The sequence below is a fragment of the Mesoplodon bidens genome, assembly GCF_964165515.1.
Source record: "Mesoplodon bidens genome assembly, chromosome: 18".
In the NCBI taxonomy this organism is placed as follows: domain Eukaryota; kingdom Metazoa; phylum Chordata; class Mammalia; order Artiodactyla; family Ziphiidae; genus Mesoplodon; species Mesoplodon bidens.
The window spans coordinates 5670798-5687488 of NC_138175.1; the positions used below are offsets into that span (position 1 = coordinate 5670798).

The following is a 16691-nucleotide window of genomic DNA, read 5'->3' on the forward strand; positions in this document are numbered from 1 at the left end:
TAGCAACGATGCTCTAAGTGCTGTTAAGGGCTCCAAGGACTCACAAAGGCAGATGAACCTTTAATCACCTGAAATACTGTATGTTTGTTCTGATAGGTTTCAAACACAATGGCACTTCAGACATGAAACAGCAGAGAAAATAAATTGATAAAATAATATTAAAGCATTTAAAAATCCTGTGGCTTGAATGAAAGCAGGATTAACTAGAGGCCAAATGAGGAAGCTGATGGGGCCTCCGCGCTTGGAAAAAGAGGACGTTTAGTCAAACCTAAGGCTGTTTTGCTTGCTGCAAACAACTCCATGCTAGCTGTATTTCTTAGCTGAGTAGGAACTTCATGGGCCTGTAAATGAACAAAAAATAGTTGGAGAATAAGAGAGGCAGACAGATTTTCCTGCACCCAAAGATTATGCCTCAAACTAGACAGGGGCCATGCTGACCATGCTAGAAGACTTCGTGGAGCACAGGCTCCAGGACAGGGAGGATGCCTGGAACCCTGGTCGCCAGGGTGGGTTGGAGGGGAAACAGCTGTGCCTCGGGCCCAGGAGGCTGTGGCCTGAGCACCCGACTATGGGTGATCAGGCCCCTAACTTAGCAGGTGTTGCACTTTGCACTTCACAGGGACCGTGTGAGGAAAAGCATCCTTTTGTACAATGTGGAGGCACCCCAGCCCAGGCTGAAGCTTTACCTGGAGGCTGGGGAACGTGAAGCGAGTGTTTATAAAATGAACCCGGAGGTGTTTATTGGGTTCCCTTAACTGCTATCTCCCCAGGTGTTTCACACCACATGCAGGTTCTATGAAATGTTAATTAAATGCCAAGTATTAAAAAAAAAAATCCTTGGTTAAGTAACTTGGAAACTGGCAGATGAGTTAAATCCCATTTCTGCTCTGGGGGCTCAGAGCCTATCCTGAGCTAATTTGCATTGCGAAATTTCATCAGGTGAATCACACTAGCTGAGAAGATGCTACCCTCAAGTGAGCACAAACCCTTCTTTGCTGGAGCTTCTCAGGGACGAGTGTCCTGGGGAGCACACTCGTGAAGGTTTCCCTGGGGACCCTGGAGGGCGTCGCTCTCCTTCGCTCTGGCCGGTGAGCCCTGCAGCCCGAGGCTTCCACACTCCTTGGCTTCCCTTGTGGCACCACAGTCTCCCCTGCGCCTCCCGTCCCCACTTTGGCTATGGGTACTGAATCCTTCCAAAGCTTCTAGCCGATCATCTGAAATGGTATGAAAACGCAGAAAACCAAACCAATCATTTCTGACACAAAGGAAGCGTCAACAGCAGGATTTCAGGCACCTTTATTCATGGCAGGTATTTTTGGTCAGGGGAAACATTCCTGTTACTTAAGGAAGCCAACTGCTTACATCCCGACTGTCCACTTGCCATTTCCCAGGCTTGGAAGCATCTTGCACGCGGTTCCATCCAGCCCCTGAGTCCAGCTGGCTCTGGGCTTTCAGGGCCACACCTTGCGACCTACCGGCCCAGTGAGGGAGTTTCTGCGGCTCGGTGATGACAGTGGGGAATTCATTTTATCCCAGAAGAAATCGACTCCTCTGTGCTCCCCATATAATTGATAAATAGGACAAATTATTCCTTAATATTATTATATATTTGCAATTCAAACAATTAAGACTAGTGACATAGGAAACTTGAAAAAAAATCATGCTGTGTTGACTCCGGGTTTCCCTCTCCAAAGCACTGTTCCATTCCCCAACGTCTTCCCTATTCTCTATACAACATCATCCTGCTGCAACAGCCGCGTGGGTCTCCTTCCCATCAACACAGCCTTGGGGCTCAGCACTCCTGACACTGCAGGCTGAGCCGCAGGAGTCATTTTCCCTGTCTCCCATTATCAGTAATAAAGCCACTACTCTGCTCGAATTTAGGTAAGAAACAGTTTAAAGGAACTATTTCTTAAAAACTCAAGCCTACAACTAGTTATTTAGTAGGCACGGACTTAACATGGTCTGTTTTCCTTTTCTGTTTCTTTTCCCAGCCAGTAGCTCAAAAGATGGAGTAGCTTAGTTGTAAAGTCCTGCCAGATTTCCTATGGTAACTGCTGTAGATGGACAAGGTAGGGTCCTACTGAAGGTTCCAACCTCATGCAAAACTCTAACTGCTGAAAGCCTCATCACATCAGGCAACTCTGTCATTGTCCATATTTAAAAATTCTAACACTAAAGTGGCTGTGGTCACTCTGCGTTACTGTAGCATCTGACCTCAAGGACTCAGGCATAAAATCATGGTTCCATTCCGAGTTTTGGCGACAGAGTAGTGCCAGATATTTCTGAATACACACTTTTAAATGTTTTTAACCACTTGGAAAGTATCACCAACACGCTATTTGGTGTTCACTCATCGGTCACTCTGAGAATCAAAGAACCTTAACTATAAATGCCTTACTTCACAAAATCTTATTATAACCAAGGATCTATCCTATGTCTAATAAAAAAATTACACAGCAACTTGTATCAAACAGCAACTACTACAAAGGGAATGATAGAAAAAAAGTGACTTCACAAAAATACACTAAAAAATTTGACAATTGTATGCAGGAACTGCCAACGTTTTAGTGTTTAATAGCACAACTGACCAAGGTCCAAGATGTGAATTTACCATGTTCAGGAAACATGGGAGGCAGGGGAGGGAAATCACTCTATAAACTAACTCTATAGTACGTAGTAAGAAGAATGCACACTTTATAATATAAAACCTGTCTACACATAGTAGTTAGTTGCAAAAAGCCATCTGTCTTCTCCTGGCTTGTAAAAAGGGTGTTCCAGATTCCAGTGCAGATGGGCAACCTGTTGAAAAAGCAAAAGCCATCAACGTGCTATTCATTCTGTAAGGACAAATAAAAATAATACATAGAATTAGCAACTAAAAACCCTTTCACAATCCTCATTTGAATTAAATGTATTTTCTCTGCACAATATCCTAGCAAAACTACAATGAAAATTTCTATTAAAAAGATTATTGTGAATTTGTTTTCCACTCCCACTCCTTTCCTTGCATTAGGCCCATCACTCGAGAAATTCTTCAATCTGTTCTCTTTCACTTGATGGGACTTTTGAACGCCGGACGATATGAGACCCAGAGAAGCTCCTAAGACTGGCAGGACATTGCCCAAGTCTATAAGGAATTAAGATGACAACCACGCAAAACAGCTATGTGATTTACTAACATGGTGCATCAACCCAATCTACGGTTAAGATAACAGTAAATTTAAGTCTCTTACCTCCTAAACCTCTACTTATTTCCTTGGACTTCAAAGCAACCCGTACTTCATAGTTACCTATCAGTTGGTCCAGCCAGGACATGCTCAGAAAATAAAAAAGGAATTTGTTGTCTTTTACTGTGTATTTTGCTACCTAAACATTCACAGTAAACTTGATTTTTATAGGGAATTAAAACGCTAAAAATGGGATGGGAACAAAGGGAGTTCAAAAACGACTTGTGGGTTGCAATGAAGAAACTACCACACTCAGGAAAAGGCTTGTCATGAAGGAACCCACTATGGTGAGAACATGGCAGTCATCTGTGCGTCTAGCTATCTTGCTGTAACGGGTATTTCTGATTATTAGTCTCTCCTGATATCTGTAACTATGCAATGGAAAAACAAATCAGCTCTAGGGCGAAGGCTTAATGTGGCCACAACCTAGGTCATCTAAATCATAATCAGTCATTGTCCTGGCATTTACCTAGTGCAGGGGGTGTTCCCAAGAGAATCCTTAGAACTTATGGCATTTATGAAGGTGGCAATGTGCGTATTCTCTTTAAAAAACAAAACAAAACAAAACAAACCATTGGAAAATCTGTCAGTGATAAGAATTATCAGGCCAACAAAATACACTTCTTTGTTTTGGCCGTAATGATATAAACTCAGGGGTTATCTAATACTAACTAATGATCTTAACTAGAGATCTAGGTCTTATTGATAAAAAACAGGGAAAATAAATTCTTCACAAGGAATTAGTTTGGCATGAAAAATTCAAAGCCTGGAGTCCACAAGGGGAACAATACAAGGGACGCTTGCTAGATCCTGGCTGGGGACAGATCCAGAGAAAGTCCGACTACATCAAAATCACAGGGACATGCACCACACTTCTACTGTCCCTTGCTCCTCTCACCTTCAACTCTTCTGTGTGGCAGGGATCTTGTTTTCCCCGTCCAGCTCTTCCACCCCGGCCTGTGTCATGAGGTCTGCGATGTTTTTCTCCAGGTCATCAATGCGACTGCTCATGTCATCAAGTGGGGAAGTTAAAGACGGCACCAACAGCTTCCACTTCTTACCCCTCTCCTCCAGGGCCCTGCAGACTACAACCTTCAACACAGTGTCTTCATGAAAGTGGTTTTCCAATTTCCTTTGGATATTGTTAGAATCTGGCTCAGAGCACAGGAGTCCGGGGTGAGGCTCAAATCCCAGCCCTGCCCTTTACTAGTGATGGGACCTGGGCAAGTTCTTACACTTTTCTAAGCTTCCTGGTTCCTCATCCGCTACACAAAGGTAACGCTACAATCTCTTCATCAGGTGATGGTGAGGATCACAGGAGAGATACACATGAAATGCTTCGCTCACAGTCAACAGTCAATCATACTAGGCAGCATTACCGGTAGACTGTAAGTTCCTCGCAGCCAGGGATCTAGCTCAGCTGTATCCCCAGCTCTTTGCACAGTACTTCTCAGGAAGTGTGCATCTAAGCTCAGTTTAAAAAAAAAAAAATCTGGTAAATGACTAGTGGAAGTTGACCTGCAAACCACCCACTTATCGCCACCACCATCCGGAAACTGGGATCCAAAGGCTCATCAGAGACTGACTACAAATAAAGGATATTTCTTCCAATGATCTGGTCGGACATGGTCTGAAATTTATCTTGCATCTGTTGCAGAAGTGTCTGCACCTGTGAAACAACAAAACACAACAGCCCACGCTTACCCCGTGACACCTTCACGGGATCAGGATAGGAGCCCTGGTGCCACGGGGAGACCAGGATTCCGGGTTCCGGCCCCAATTCTCCGCAGCTCCGTGGCCTTCGATTTCCCTGTCCGGGTTTCAGTTTTCCCACCTGTCAAATTAGACTCGGGGGGCTGGTGACGCCCCCTCCCGTCTGGGCCCGCTGCGATTCCCAAGGCGTCGGGTCTTTTGGGGTGGGGCGCGCAGAGCAGAGAGGGTAAGGAGGGGGCTGCGGGGAGCCGGGGTCACCGAGACTGAGTGGGGCTGGGTGCGAGGGGCGGGTATGGCTGGGCACGTCAGCAGGAGCAGGGGCCTACAGCCAGCGGCCGGGGGGTCAAGGTGGCCAGGCCGCGAAGCCTCTAGAAACCTGGCTTCCAGAGACCTGCCCCGCGCGGCCGCGGAGAGGGCGCCTCGGTCCGCGGACCTCGCCGGCGCCCCCCGGGTATGCGGCGGCCTCGGGCACGCCACGCACAGCCGTCCCTTACCACCGAGGTGAGATCCTGCACGGTCTTGGGTTCTGTCTCTGCCATCTCCCCGGTTCCCAGCTTGGCGGTGCTGTCTCAGACGGTCACCTACACTTCCGTTTGTCCGCGCAGACGCCCCAGCAGCTGCTTCTCGCGACGTCAGAGGCCAACGGCGGGACGGCGGGGCGCTGTGGGAGCTGTAGTTCGCGCTTCCGTTCCGAGGCGTGGCCCCGCCCACCACCTCTCCGCCTCTACCACTAAGCTCCGCCCAGCCCCTCCCCTACCACGCCTCCCTCCTGGCCCTGCCCCGGGAGGATAAAGATGAAACTAACCTGCCGTGGGGCTAACGAACGGAGAAGTGGCCTTAGTCTCTTACCAGACCGTCGTTACAGGCCGCGCTGGCTTTCTCAGGGCGCCCGCGAGGTGCCAAGCCCACACGTGTGTCGCCGCCTGACCTCCAACAAAACCCCGCAAACCCCGAGAAGGGAGAAGGAGTCGGATCCCTTGGAGGGAAAACCGATGTCCCAGGGGGGAGGGGCGCGCCCACCACTCGCCCAGTGCCCAGCTTCCAGACTGGTTGCGCCCTGGACACAGTGCTTTTCTTTCTCCCCACGATGGTCGAGTGGAGGTGCCGGCGTTGTGAGACAGGTTGATTTTCACTTTTAAGTGTAAGATACGTTCTGGATGGTGCAAAAATCCTAGATGACTTTTTACAAAGTCCTCACACGCTTGTGACCACCAAGACAAGAGACATGACCAGTTCGCTGGAAGCCCCTCCGCCCCTTTCCTATCACCCCCACCTACCCACCCATGAGGCCGACCACCGTCCTCTTATCACAGTCATTTCATTTTGCCAGCGGCTCAGCTTCATACAAGTGGAATCATACGAAAGCCCTCCTTAGAGCCTGGCTTCTTTCATTCAGCATGATGTTCCATGGTGTTGGGTGGGGAAGGTTTCTGGCTTGGTCAAGGAGGGAGCAGTGTGCAGGGTTAGGAGACTGGATTTGCTATTTCCGGAGGGGGGCACTGCGGAGTTGGGACCTCAAGTTCCAGCCCGGCAGGTGGTCTTGGGATTGGGTCTTGTTGGCAAGGGGGTAGGAGAGCCCTAGGATGAAGACCTGGCGTGTTCCAGCAACGTTCACATTCCTTATCTCATTTAAGGACTGCATCTGGGGGTCAGTTCCAGCTTGGTTTTAGCTGCAGAGAGCCTGTAAGGGAAGAACCAGCATCTGTAACAAACCTGGGGGACTGGTCTCGGGGATATAAGACTCGAGTCTCTTCACCAGCCACTTACCTGCCTTCGCCCCTTACCTGCCTCCCTCCCTGCCCTCCTCCCCCCAGCCCCCAGGTTCCTTCCCTTGCCAAGGGGCAAAATATTTTATAATTGGGCTGTTGTTAACTGGTATTTAGTTAGTACTTTAACTGATGACTTAAAATAAACCACCCTCTGGTGTTTAAACTTAATTCTCAGAAGAACCCTGTGATAGAGTTATCACCATTTTATAATGTTGAGGAAACAGAAACAAGAGGGACTAAGACTCTTAAATCAGGAGGTCAAATTAGGAAGAGACAGGACTTGAGCCCAGGACTTTCTGACTCTACCCTCTCCTTTTTCTATCGTTCTAGAATTCTCTGAGTTGTGTGAGTTTAGAGCAGGGTTATTCAACAGTGGCACTGTTGGCATTTTGGGTCAGGTCATTCTTTGCTGCGGTGGGGGTGAGAGGTGCCCTGTACACTGTGGGATGTCGAGCAGCTTCTCTGATTTCTACCCACTAGATGCTGGTAGCATATGCCACCACCCCCTTCCCCGTCGTGAAAACCAAATTTATCTCCAGACACTGCCGAGTGTCTCCTGGGCTGGGGAGATCACCCTCAGATGAGAAACGCTGACTTTAGAGGGATCTATAAACATCGCCTAGAGTTCTGTTCACTTGTTCTGCAACCATGAATTTATTTTCGCTTGGACCATTTCTTGAGAATTTTCCTCGCTCTATGTTGACAATGAAGGTTGGTGTGTTAGTTTCCTAGGGCGGCTGTCACAATGTGCCACACACTGGGTGGCTTACAACAACAGAAATGTATTCTCTCACAGCTCTGGAGGCCGGAAGTCTGAAGTCAAGGTGTCAGCAGGGTTGGTTCCTTCTGAGGGCTCTTGGGGGAGAACCTGTCCCATCTTCTCTCCCAGCTTCTGGTGCTGCTGGTAGTTCTTTGCTGGCACGTCTTCACGTGGCCTTCCCCCTGTGTGTTTTCTCTCTTCTTCTCATAAGGACACCCGTCATATTAGATGAGGGGCCACCCTACTCCCGAGTGACATCATTTGAACTAATTACACAGGCAAAGACCCTGTTTCCAAACAAGGTCGCATTCTGAGGTACTAGGGGTTAAGATTTCAATGTGTCTTTTTGGGGGGGCACAATTCAACCCATAACAGTCGGTAAAGTTATACCACTTTACATTTGTATCCTACTTAGTATTTTATAAAGTGTTTACGTAGAGCTCCAGAATCATTTAGCTCGTAAGTAGTCAAGGCTGGGTGAGATTGCAGGCCCTTTCACTTTGGACCCCAATTTCTGGGGCTCCCAGACTCAGCACAGAAGACTGGGTACCCACACCCTGGATTTCTAGTCAGGTCTGGCATATGGCCATGAGCAACACAGAACATGAATTAGCACTTGGATCTGGAGTTTTGCTGTGTGTGTGTGTGTGTGTGTTTCTGGCAAGAGACCTAAGGCCTTTTTATCCTGATTGAAATTTTCTTTGCATAAATAGCAAGCTAACTTCACACTTTAGTGGAGGCTTTTTTTCTTTTGCACTTAAGCAGAAAGACAGCATATTTTCTGTGTGGAGACCAGGGTCTTTTAAACAGCTGCTTTATGCAAAAACTCCACTAATTTATCGTCATGGTTGATATACTTACTTTGCAGGGTTGACATACCGAATGTAACTGAATGTTGTTCTACTAACAAAACTACTGTATCACGTGTGAGGCACTAGCAGTTAACCTTTAAAACTTTGGTTCTGAACAATTTTTTTTAACATCTTTATTGGAATATAATTGCTTTACAATGGTTAGTTTCTGCTGTATAACAAAGTGAATCAGCTATACGTATACATATATCCCCATATCCCCTCCCTCTTGAGTCTCCCTCCCACTCTCCCTATCCCACCCCTCTAGGTGGTCATGAAGCACCGAGCTGATCTCCCTGTGCTATGCGGCTTCTTCCCACTAGCTCTCTGTTTTACATCTGGTAGTGTATATATGTCCATGCCATTCTCTCACTCGTCCCAGCTTACCCTTCCCCCTCCCCGTGTCCTCAGGTCCATTCTCTACGTCTGCGTCTTTATTCCTGTCCTGCCCCTAGGTTCTTTAGAACTTTTTTTTTTTTAGATGCCATATGTACCTGTTAGCATACGGTATCTGTTTTTCTCTTTCTGACTTACTTCACTCTGTATGACAGTCTCTAGGTCCATGCACCTCAGTACAAATAACTGTTTCGTTTCTTTTTATGGCTGAGTAATATTCCATTGTATATATGTGCCACATCTTCTTTATCTATTCATCTGTCAAAAACCCTCATTTCTGTTTAAGTGTCATAGTTATGACAACTATGGGAGAGGGATGTCCTTAAATCATGAGTATGCTCTTGTAGGATGACAGTTTAGAAAATTCTGCCCTAAGAGAAGGCAGGGAAGCAGAGGGTAAAGAAGTAGTGCTTGCTTTAAAATAGTACATCGTTACACACTTTGGGAAATGCTGCTGAATCAGAGTAACGAGTCTCTTCTCCTTGGGGATAAATCTCAGACAGGAATTTCTGCAGGTACCGGATACCCGTTTTATATAGAACAATCCATCAGGGCACCAATAATCCTCGGCAGGGAAGATGCTGCCTTGCTGGTGTGAGGAGGGGCAGGGCAGGGATTCAGGATCCACTCTCGGTGAGGAGCAAAGGTAGGGCTTTGTTATGGAGAGAAAAGTCTAGTTCCAGCACATTTAATTTAGAAATGCCTTCACCCCAGTACCAGTCCTCCTGGCTTGGATTCCCTTGTGACATCAAGTTTTGCTAGAATCCCTGGCATGCACCCTGGGTAGAGCCACTTGGGACTTTGACTTGGGAGGATCTCTTTGAGGCTGTGTTTACAAAAGAACAGAAAACTGCTTTCATGGGGAAGAATGGTGTCACCGGTGGCGTTCTGATCCATCTTGAATCGCTTTGTTTTGCTTTTGGTTTGAAGTGTTGGTTTATGTTTCTCATGTTCATTGTGGCAATTTTCCAAATTAGTGTCACCATGATTGGATGACAAAGAATCAACTTCCTGGAGACAGAATGCCCAGGGAGGAAGGAAATGTTTCTTAGAGACTCTGACTTGCAAGTTTGGTTATGGTTTGCTTCGCTGATCCCGTCATTATCCAATTGTTTTGTCATCATCAATTTCATGTATTGTGTGTGATGATACAAACTCTGTTCCGTTGACTCCTGGTGACATATGTGTGGTGCTGGCTTAGGATAAGTGGGAAAAGTATTGGTGTTGGAGTCCTACATACCACTTACTAGGAGTGAGACGTGGTATAAGATAGTTTTAACTTTTGTGAACCTCGTTTTCTCATCTGTACAGTGGAGATAATCTCTGTTTCAACAGTCCGTGAATTATATAAATTATATATACAGTTATATGTTACATATAAAATGTATAATATGTAAATACACATACATCAGTGTGTAAAAAGCTCGCCCATAGGAGGCACTTATAAAGTATTAGCATCCTTCCCCCCTTCCTCTTTTTTGTTAAGGATCTTAATTAAGTAAACTTCTTGATGTCTATCTATCCTGTATCTATTTCTCTCTCTATTTCATTCTGTATCTCTCTCTGTCTGTGTATCTTTCTATGTATTATTTATCTATCTAGCAATCATCTATATGCTTTTTCCAAGTCAGAAGGATTTGACGGTTATGAAAGAAGAAAAGAGTTAGTTATTAGGCAGGCAGCACTTAGTTTTACTTTTTGTCTTTAAATATTATAGGCCAACCAGAGCACCATTTGAAAAAATACACCTTTGCTTTGTCACTGTGTTTAAACTGTACTAAAGCTGGTCTAAGACCAGGTACACACATTAAAAATCCCAGTCACCTTTATTTGGCTATTTCACAAGCAAGTTACAAATTTCATGGTAACTACAAAGTAAATCAAATGTTAATTTACAGCTCAGAAACTATAAGCAATTCAGTAACTAGGGCCCAAAAGTACTGTATCCAAAATAGAATGAAAAAATTTTTTAACTTTTATCCTTTTTGAGCATTTATGAAAAAAATTTTTTTTTAATTTCTGAAAATTTGTATCTTGGGGGAATAAATAATATTTAACATGAGAATAGTGTTGATATGTGCATGACAACACAAAAACTTTTTCATATAGCCTTCATTTTCAATTCTTTAATAATGACTGAATGCTGAATGACTTTATTTTCTAAAGGAAAGGCTTTAAAAAAATAGCAGAAAATGGACATTTTCAGCATATACTTCTTACAGGGCTTCTCTGAACCACTTTCTCAAAGGTTTCGTAGCTTCATAGTGATAATTACTGTGGTTTTACTACACCGGTTGCTTCTCACAGTATCCCTACCGACCAGCAAGCACTTGGGACCAAACAAAATTTCAAAGGCGTATCAAGCTCAGCAACCCTCCAACGATTAACGTTCTGATAGTGCTGCAGCGTGAGTAATAGGAAGAGGCTTTTCTGTCTCCCGAATTTGATGAATATCTAAATGACTTCTGCTTAAATCACAGACTTATTCTTAATTTATAGAATTAAAGTACTTATCTGAAATCCTTGTTCACACATTCAGTCCCACCATTTTTTTCTGTCTCTACATATTTCATATATGCTTTTCTAGAAACATAGTCAAAACTAGAGAATTTTTCCAGTAGTGGGCTATTCCATTAGCAGTAGGAAATACAATAAGGGTAACACATTATACATAGCAAAAGGATTGTTAATTGCCTTAGATGAACCATTATGAAAGCACTTTATCATCGCATTATGAGAGGTTCCAAATCTCAACAGCCAGATGAGGAGAGAAGGTGGGATGTATCATCTTGGTGAAAGGCGGGGCCAGATCATTATTATATTATTACTATTACTATTCTTTAGTAGTTAAATGGAAAAGGAAGTTCAGTCTTTCTCACGGCTCACCTTTCTCTTGGTGTGATTTTTTTTCTCCTTGGTGTGATTTATCTGTTGACTCCTGGTTAAGTCAACTACACGTGAATAGGTTAATATGCTCCATCTTCAAAATCAGAAACTGCTTGGAGATCCTTCAGAATTTGTCTGTAGCCAAGCACAGAACAAGCTCTTGAAGACCCCGCGTGACTTCCTCCCTTAGCTTTCCCTCCGCTCAGTTGGTTGGGTAGTGACCGGCTACTTGGGAGGACAGGAGTTAACTTTTGGATAACTGAGATCTCTGATTCATCTGGTAGACTCCCCTCCTGGACCTGACAAGCCATAGAAGGGAAGGGAGGAAATACTTAAGAAAATGATATCTTGTACAGGAAAAATTTCTAAGGTTCCAATATTAATTTATTTTTATTTTTTTTATTTTTTTATTTTTTTTTTTTGCGGTAGGCGGGCCTCTCACTGTTGTGGCCTCTCCCCTTGCAGAGCACAGGCTCCGGACGCGCAGGCTCAGCAGCCATGGCTCACGGGCCTAGCCGCTCTGCGGCATGTGGGATCTTCCCAGACCGGGGCACGAACCCGTGTCCCCTGCATCGGCAGGCGGACTCTCAACCACTGCGCCACCAGGGAAGCCCCCAATATTAATTTAGAATAGTGTTAATAAAGTTCTTAGAACTAAGAAGTAGTAGAAGGTCTGTTTAGTTGGTCTGGATAGATAGTGATGCTAATTGAGGCTTCAGACCAGGGCTTTCTGGTCTGAAGTAGACACTGTGTCTGAGAGTTGGGGGTGGCACGGGATATAGTGGGGACAGCATGAGCCCTGGAGCCACGTGGCCTGGCTTCTGGTTCTGAAGACCACTTACCTTGGGCAAGCTGTTTGATTTTCCTGAGCCTCAGCTTTATGTGTAAGTTGGGGAAGATAATGGCACTGCCTCACACGGCTGTGGTAAGGATTCAACGAGTTAATAAGTATAAAGGATTTTATAGTGTGGGCACATAATCAGTAATCAATACATGTAAACTATTATTATTAATTGCATTTTTGTACCCTGTTCACACACACCAGGACAACTGTAGACCCTTTTCTTCAGAATCACCTGGAGAGCTTGTGTGCAGGTAGAATTGCACTAAACCCAGCATCAAACATGGTGTTGGTAACAATTTTTTAGTTGCCAATCTTAAGATCAATGTATTCATTTTCGATAAAATGCAATCTGAGCGACTTTGAGAGTTCCATGGTAGATGGTTATTCCATTTATCGGACTGCTTAAAATGTCCTTTTGAAAATCTGGAATGAGTCACCAAAATTTCTAAAAATGTTCTTTAAGAATCAAAGTCTTATTTGATACCAGGTGATACTTACCATGAAACGTAGCTGGATTTATTTTGTTAAGATGTTCAGATCTGCAGGTGTTGCTGGAGTCTCAGGGCAGGTGCATCTACCTGAAATGATGTCCACTTGGAGAGAACTGGCAGCAGTGAAGGTGACTTTTACAGAAATTAGAAAATGTTCACATGTGCTTAGTAAAACAAATCATCTGAAATACTATGTCAAATGGGGAGAAAATGTAATTTTTCATTAGCTAAGGTGATCAGTACACTAATAAAAAGAAGGTGTGACTGTTCATTCAATGAAACTAAAATCCTCAATCTTGTGCTCAGTAATGGGAAAGCAGTTTCTGGCTCTTTTTTTTTTTTTCAATAACCTGGACTAAAATAAAATGCAGTGGTAACTGTGAAATAATGTTTTGATTCTACCTTTGGTTTCAGTAAACAATGTAAATGTATTCTAGCAAGTTAAAAACACCCTATGATTCAGGAAACGCTACCACTTTGGCTTCTAAGAATTGGGCTATTTTGTTGTTGTTGAAGGGATTAGAAAGAACAACATGATAGAAATATCTTGTCCTGATAAGAACTCTGGGGACAGGGAATATACTTAAATAGGGGATAATTAAGGCTCATCCTGCTTGTTGATGAAGTGTGCCCTATACTCTTGATTTCTCTGTGTTCTCAGCTAAGTTGAGCTACCAGCTTGATTGGTAAAGTGCAGGAGAGCCTGTGGGCTTGAGAGAAAAAGGCGAATCTTACACTTGCATACTTGAGTGGATGGGTCACTCGAGGTCTGTATTCCTCCCCACGGAGGGCCCCGGCTCATGGAAGAGGGCGAGATTTCTCATGCTTAGTTAGCTAGCCTTTGAGCCAGGCTGCCGTCTGAGGGTGTTCCCAGGTGTGTTCCAGGTTGAGCCCTCCCCCCGCCTTACGGGAAGAGGGGAGCGAGGTCCACCAGGGAGACACAAGGCTGCGTCCTGTGAAGCCAGAAGACGAAATCTGGTAAAGTGTGACTGTGCAGGCTTGGACCCCCTGCCCCCGAGCCTGCTCTGTGCACTGGTGGGGGCTTCTGGCTTTACAGACTTACCCACTTAACAGGAGACGTCAGGGGACCCAAACGGCCAGCCAAAAAGGTGACCTTGCACTAGGCCAGACCCAGCAACAGTGACATCAGACACAACATAGAAATCAGAGAAAAGCTACTGTCCAGCAGTTTTAACCACCAACACCCATTTATTTTAATGAAAAAAGTCTCTGCATTCTATATGCTCCAAAAAGATTTACTATCAAAACAAATACAATATATATGGAACTCTATCTGCATAATTTCACTACAATAAAGACAACATATGACTTCTAGTTCCTACAGAAGGTGAACTGAAAAGCACAAGTGCAAACAGAGATTGCATAAGAAAGCGTGTGCGCGCGTGTGGTTAAAACCTTTAGTAAGCAACTGCATTAAAATATGCTAAGACACTTACCTGACCCTAGGTCATGGTGAGCTCTAAGAAAAAGCCACAGGCTGTCACTAGTTTTATCTGCTAGAAAAATTTGGTGTGAGCTTTGATGGTTCAGTTACAGTTTATCAACAAGAAGATAATCTCAGTACAAGCACTAATCTCCTTACTTTTACATGCTCACAGAATAAAAGTCAATTACTTTTCATACATAATGAACATCTTTTATTTTCAGTTTTGCAAACGACGGTCGTCGATTCACACAAAAGGGTACTTTTAAAACTACCTGTATTTACTCTATTGTATGCATGTATGTATGAAACGAACGGTGTGTATGTGCATAAATGTCTGTCTGTACATGTGGGCAGATATATGTATACACGTGGTACCTGATGACCTCTTCGGATGCATGTATGACCTCCACGATGACACTGGCTGTTGTACACATGCCGGGGAGGGCGAGATTCTCTGTCATGACCCGGGCCCCCAGAAGACCCACTGGGAATGTGGGTTCTGGACGGCTACCACCGCGGGTGCAGAGACGCCCATGCGTGTGATGATGAAACGTCCGGCTCTGCTCCTCACCTCTCTCGCTCGGGCTCATCACCACACAGGATGGCAGTGAAAACTGCTCGTCGTCCTCACTCTAAAGAGAAAGGGCTCCGTCTCTGCTCTCCCCCTCTGCGGACCTGCCTGGCTGGTGGGCTGGTGGAGAGGCGGCAGCTCTGTGGTCCGCCCTAGTGCTGAACCTGATGCTGAGGCCCTGGTGGGGTCGGCTGCTATAGCTTCCACCCCTGCTTTGCTCAGCCTCTCAAGGAAGGGTGACATACCAAAACCAAGCTTCTCCTGTAGAGTCTGTCTCTATAAATACTGGGTATATACACGTATAGATACACATACATATACAAATACTAACCCACAGACCAAACTGGATGTGTGGAGTGCTGACTAGCAACATGGCAACACATCAGGAAGAGTTGTCACTGTTCCTCCTCCCAGAAGGTCAAGTTCTATGCCATGATCTTTAAACACTCAGGGAAAATTCAGAGGATTCCATTAATTAAAGGAGAAAGGGAGATGCTGTCAAAATGGTGAAGTACAGACTAAATGAAAATTGCAAAGAAAACAAAAATCTGCAACAATTGAGGCCTAGTTGTGAAGTTTGAGAGCTGTAAACTGCAATCTTCAGATCTGGATTTTTTTTGTCTTTTTTTCCTGTTGCTATGGAAACTTGGTAGTCAAGCTTCAGATGTCAGGAGTTCTCACAGACCTGAATGGAAAAGATTCAGAGTCAAGTCAAGAAATATAACAACTCTACTCAAAACATTTTAGCTAAATACTAGATACATGACTGACAAGCTATAATAAATGCATTTATAAATATTGCAGGTTTTTTTTTTCCCCTAAGCATAACGTTTGAAGAGAGAATGAATTGTTCCACTGGTTTACGTCTTAAAAAGCTGGACTCCTCTGAAAACATGAACGCCAGACACCTCATCTCAGACCAGCCGCAGCCACTACTGCTGCTTCATTGAGCCCTATCTCCTGCAGGCAGCCCAGAGCCTGGCTATTTTATAGACAAGCCTACTTGGTAGCTTAGAAATTGACGATCATCCCAGATATTTTTTTTTTGGTCACACAGAAGAGCAAGATAGTTAGTGGTGGTTCTCCACAGATGGTGTATAAATTTCTGATGCTTGCTGTAACAAATGACCACAAACTCAGTGGCTTAAAACCACACAAATTTATTCTCTTACACTCTGGAGGTCAGAATTCTTATGGGGCTAAAGTCAAGGTGCTGGTAGAGCTGTGTTCCTTTTGGAGGCTCTGAGAAGGTAGCCACCCCTTCCCTTTCCAGCTCTCAGAGGCCACCTGGGTTTGGTTGTGGCCCCTTCCTACATCTTTGTGGCCTGCATCAAAGTTTACTGAGGTTGCCAGACTGTGCTTATTCTCTAGGTTTTACACCAGCTGAGGGACTTCTACTCTGCCTGATGATAGTATGAATGGAAATAGCTCAGTTCTCTGCCATTTTTGCTTAATTATTATTATATCTTGGAAATGTACAGGGAAATGGTACCACTAAGAACTCGTGTTACAAAGAAAGAAAAATGTATAAAAGGTCAACCCACAATGCAAGTATAGTTTATTCTGGAATGAACTGAAGGCTGGAATATAATGGGTTATTCTGTAAAGCTTAGGGCTTTTCATTCTAAATCTGTTAAGGCAGCGGTCCCCAGCCTTTTTGGCACCAGGGACCAGTTTCGTGGAAGACCATTTTTCCACAGACTGGGGGCCGGGGGCGACGGTTCAGGCGGTAA

At 44.7% G+C, this 16691-nt stretch overlaps 2 protein-coding genes across 2 annotated transcripts in view; both read right to left on the reverse strand.

Annotated features, from left to right (window-relative positions):
- Positions 1–1280: 1280 nt before the first annotated feature.
- HSBP1 (heat shock factor binding protein 1) lies at positions 1281–5594 on the reverse strand. The gene is made up of 4 exons (XM_081215775.1): positions 5438–5594; positions 4833–4899; positions 4129–4249; positions 1281–2802 (listed from the first exon to the last, which is right to left on the reverse strand). Exons 1-3 carry the CDS (start codon positions 5480–5482, stop codon positions 4131–4133), a joined length of 231 nt encoding a protein of 76 aa, XP_081071901.1. The 5' UTR covers positions 5483–5594; the 3' UTR covers positions 1281–2802; positions 4129–4130.
- Positions 5595–14125: 8531 nt separating this feature from the next.
- Positions 14126–16691, reverse strand: part of CDH13 (cadherin 13) — a 1033476-nt gene continuing 1030910 nt past the window's right edge. Inside the window, exon 14 of the mRNA XM_081215776.1 lies at positions 14126–15643. Coding sequence (XP_081071902.1) covers positions 15636–15643 — 8 coding nt within the window. The 3' untranslated portion in view covers positions 14126–15635. The remainder of the gene's footprint in view (positions 15644–16691) is intronic.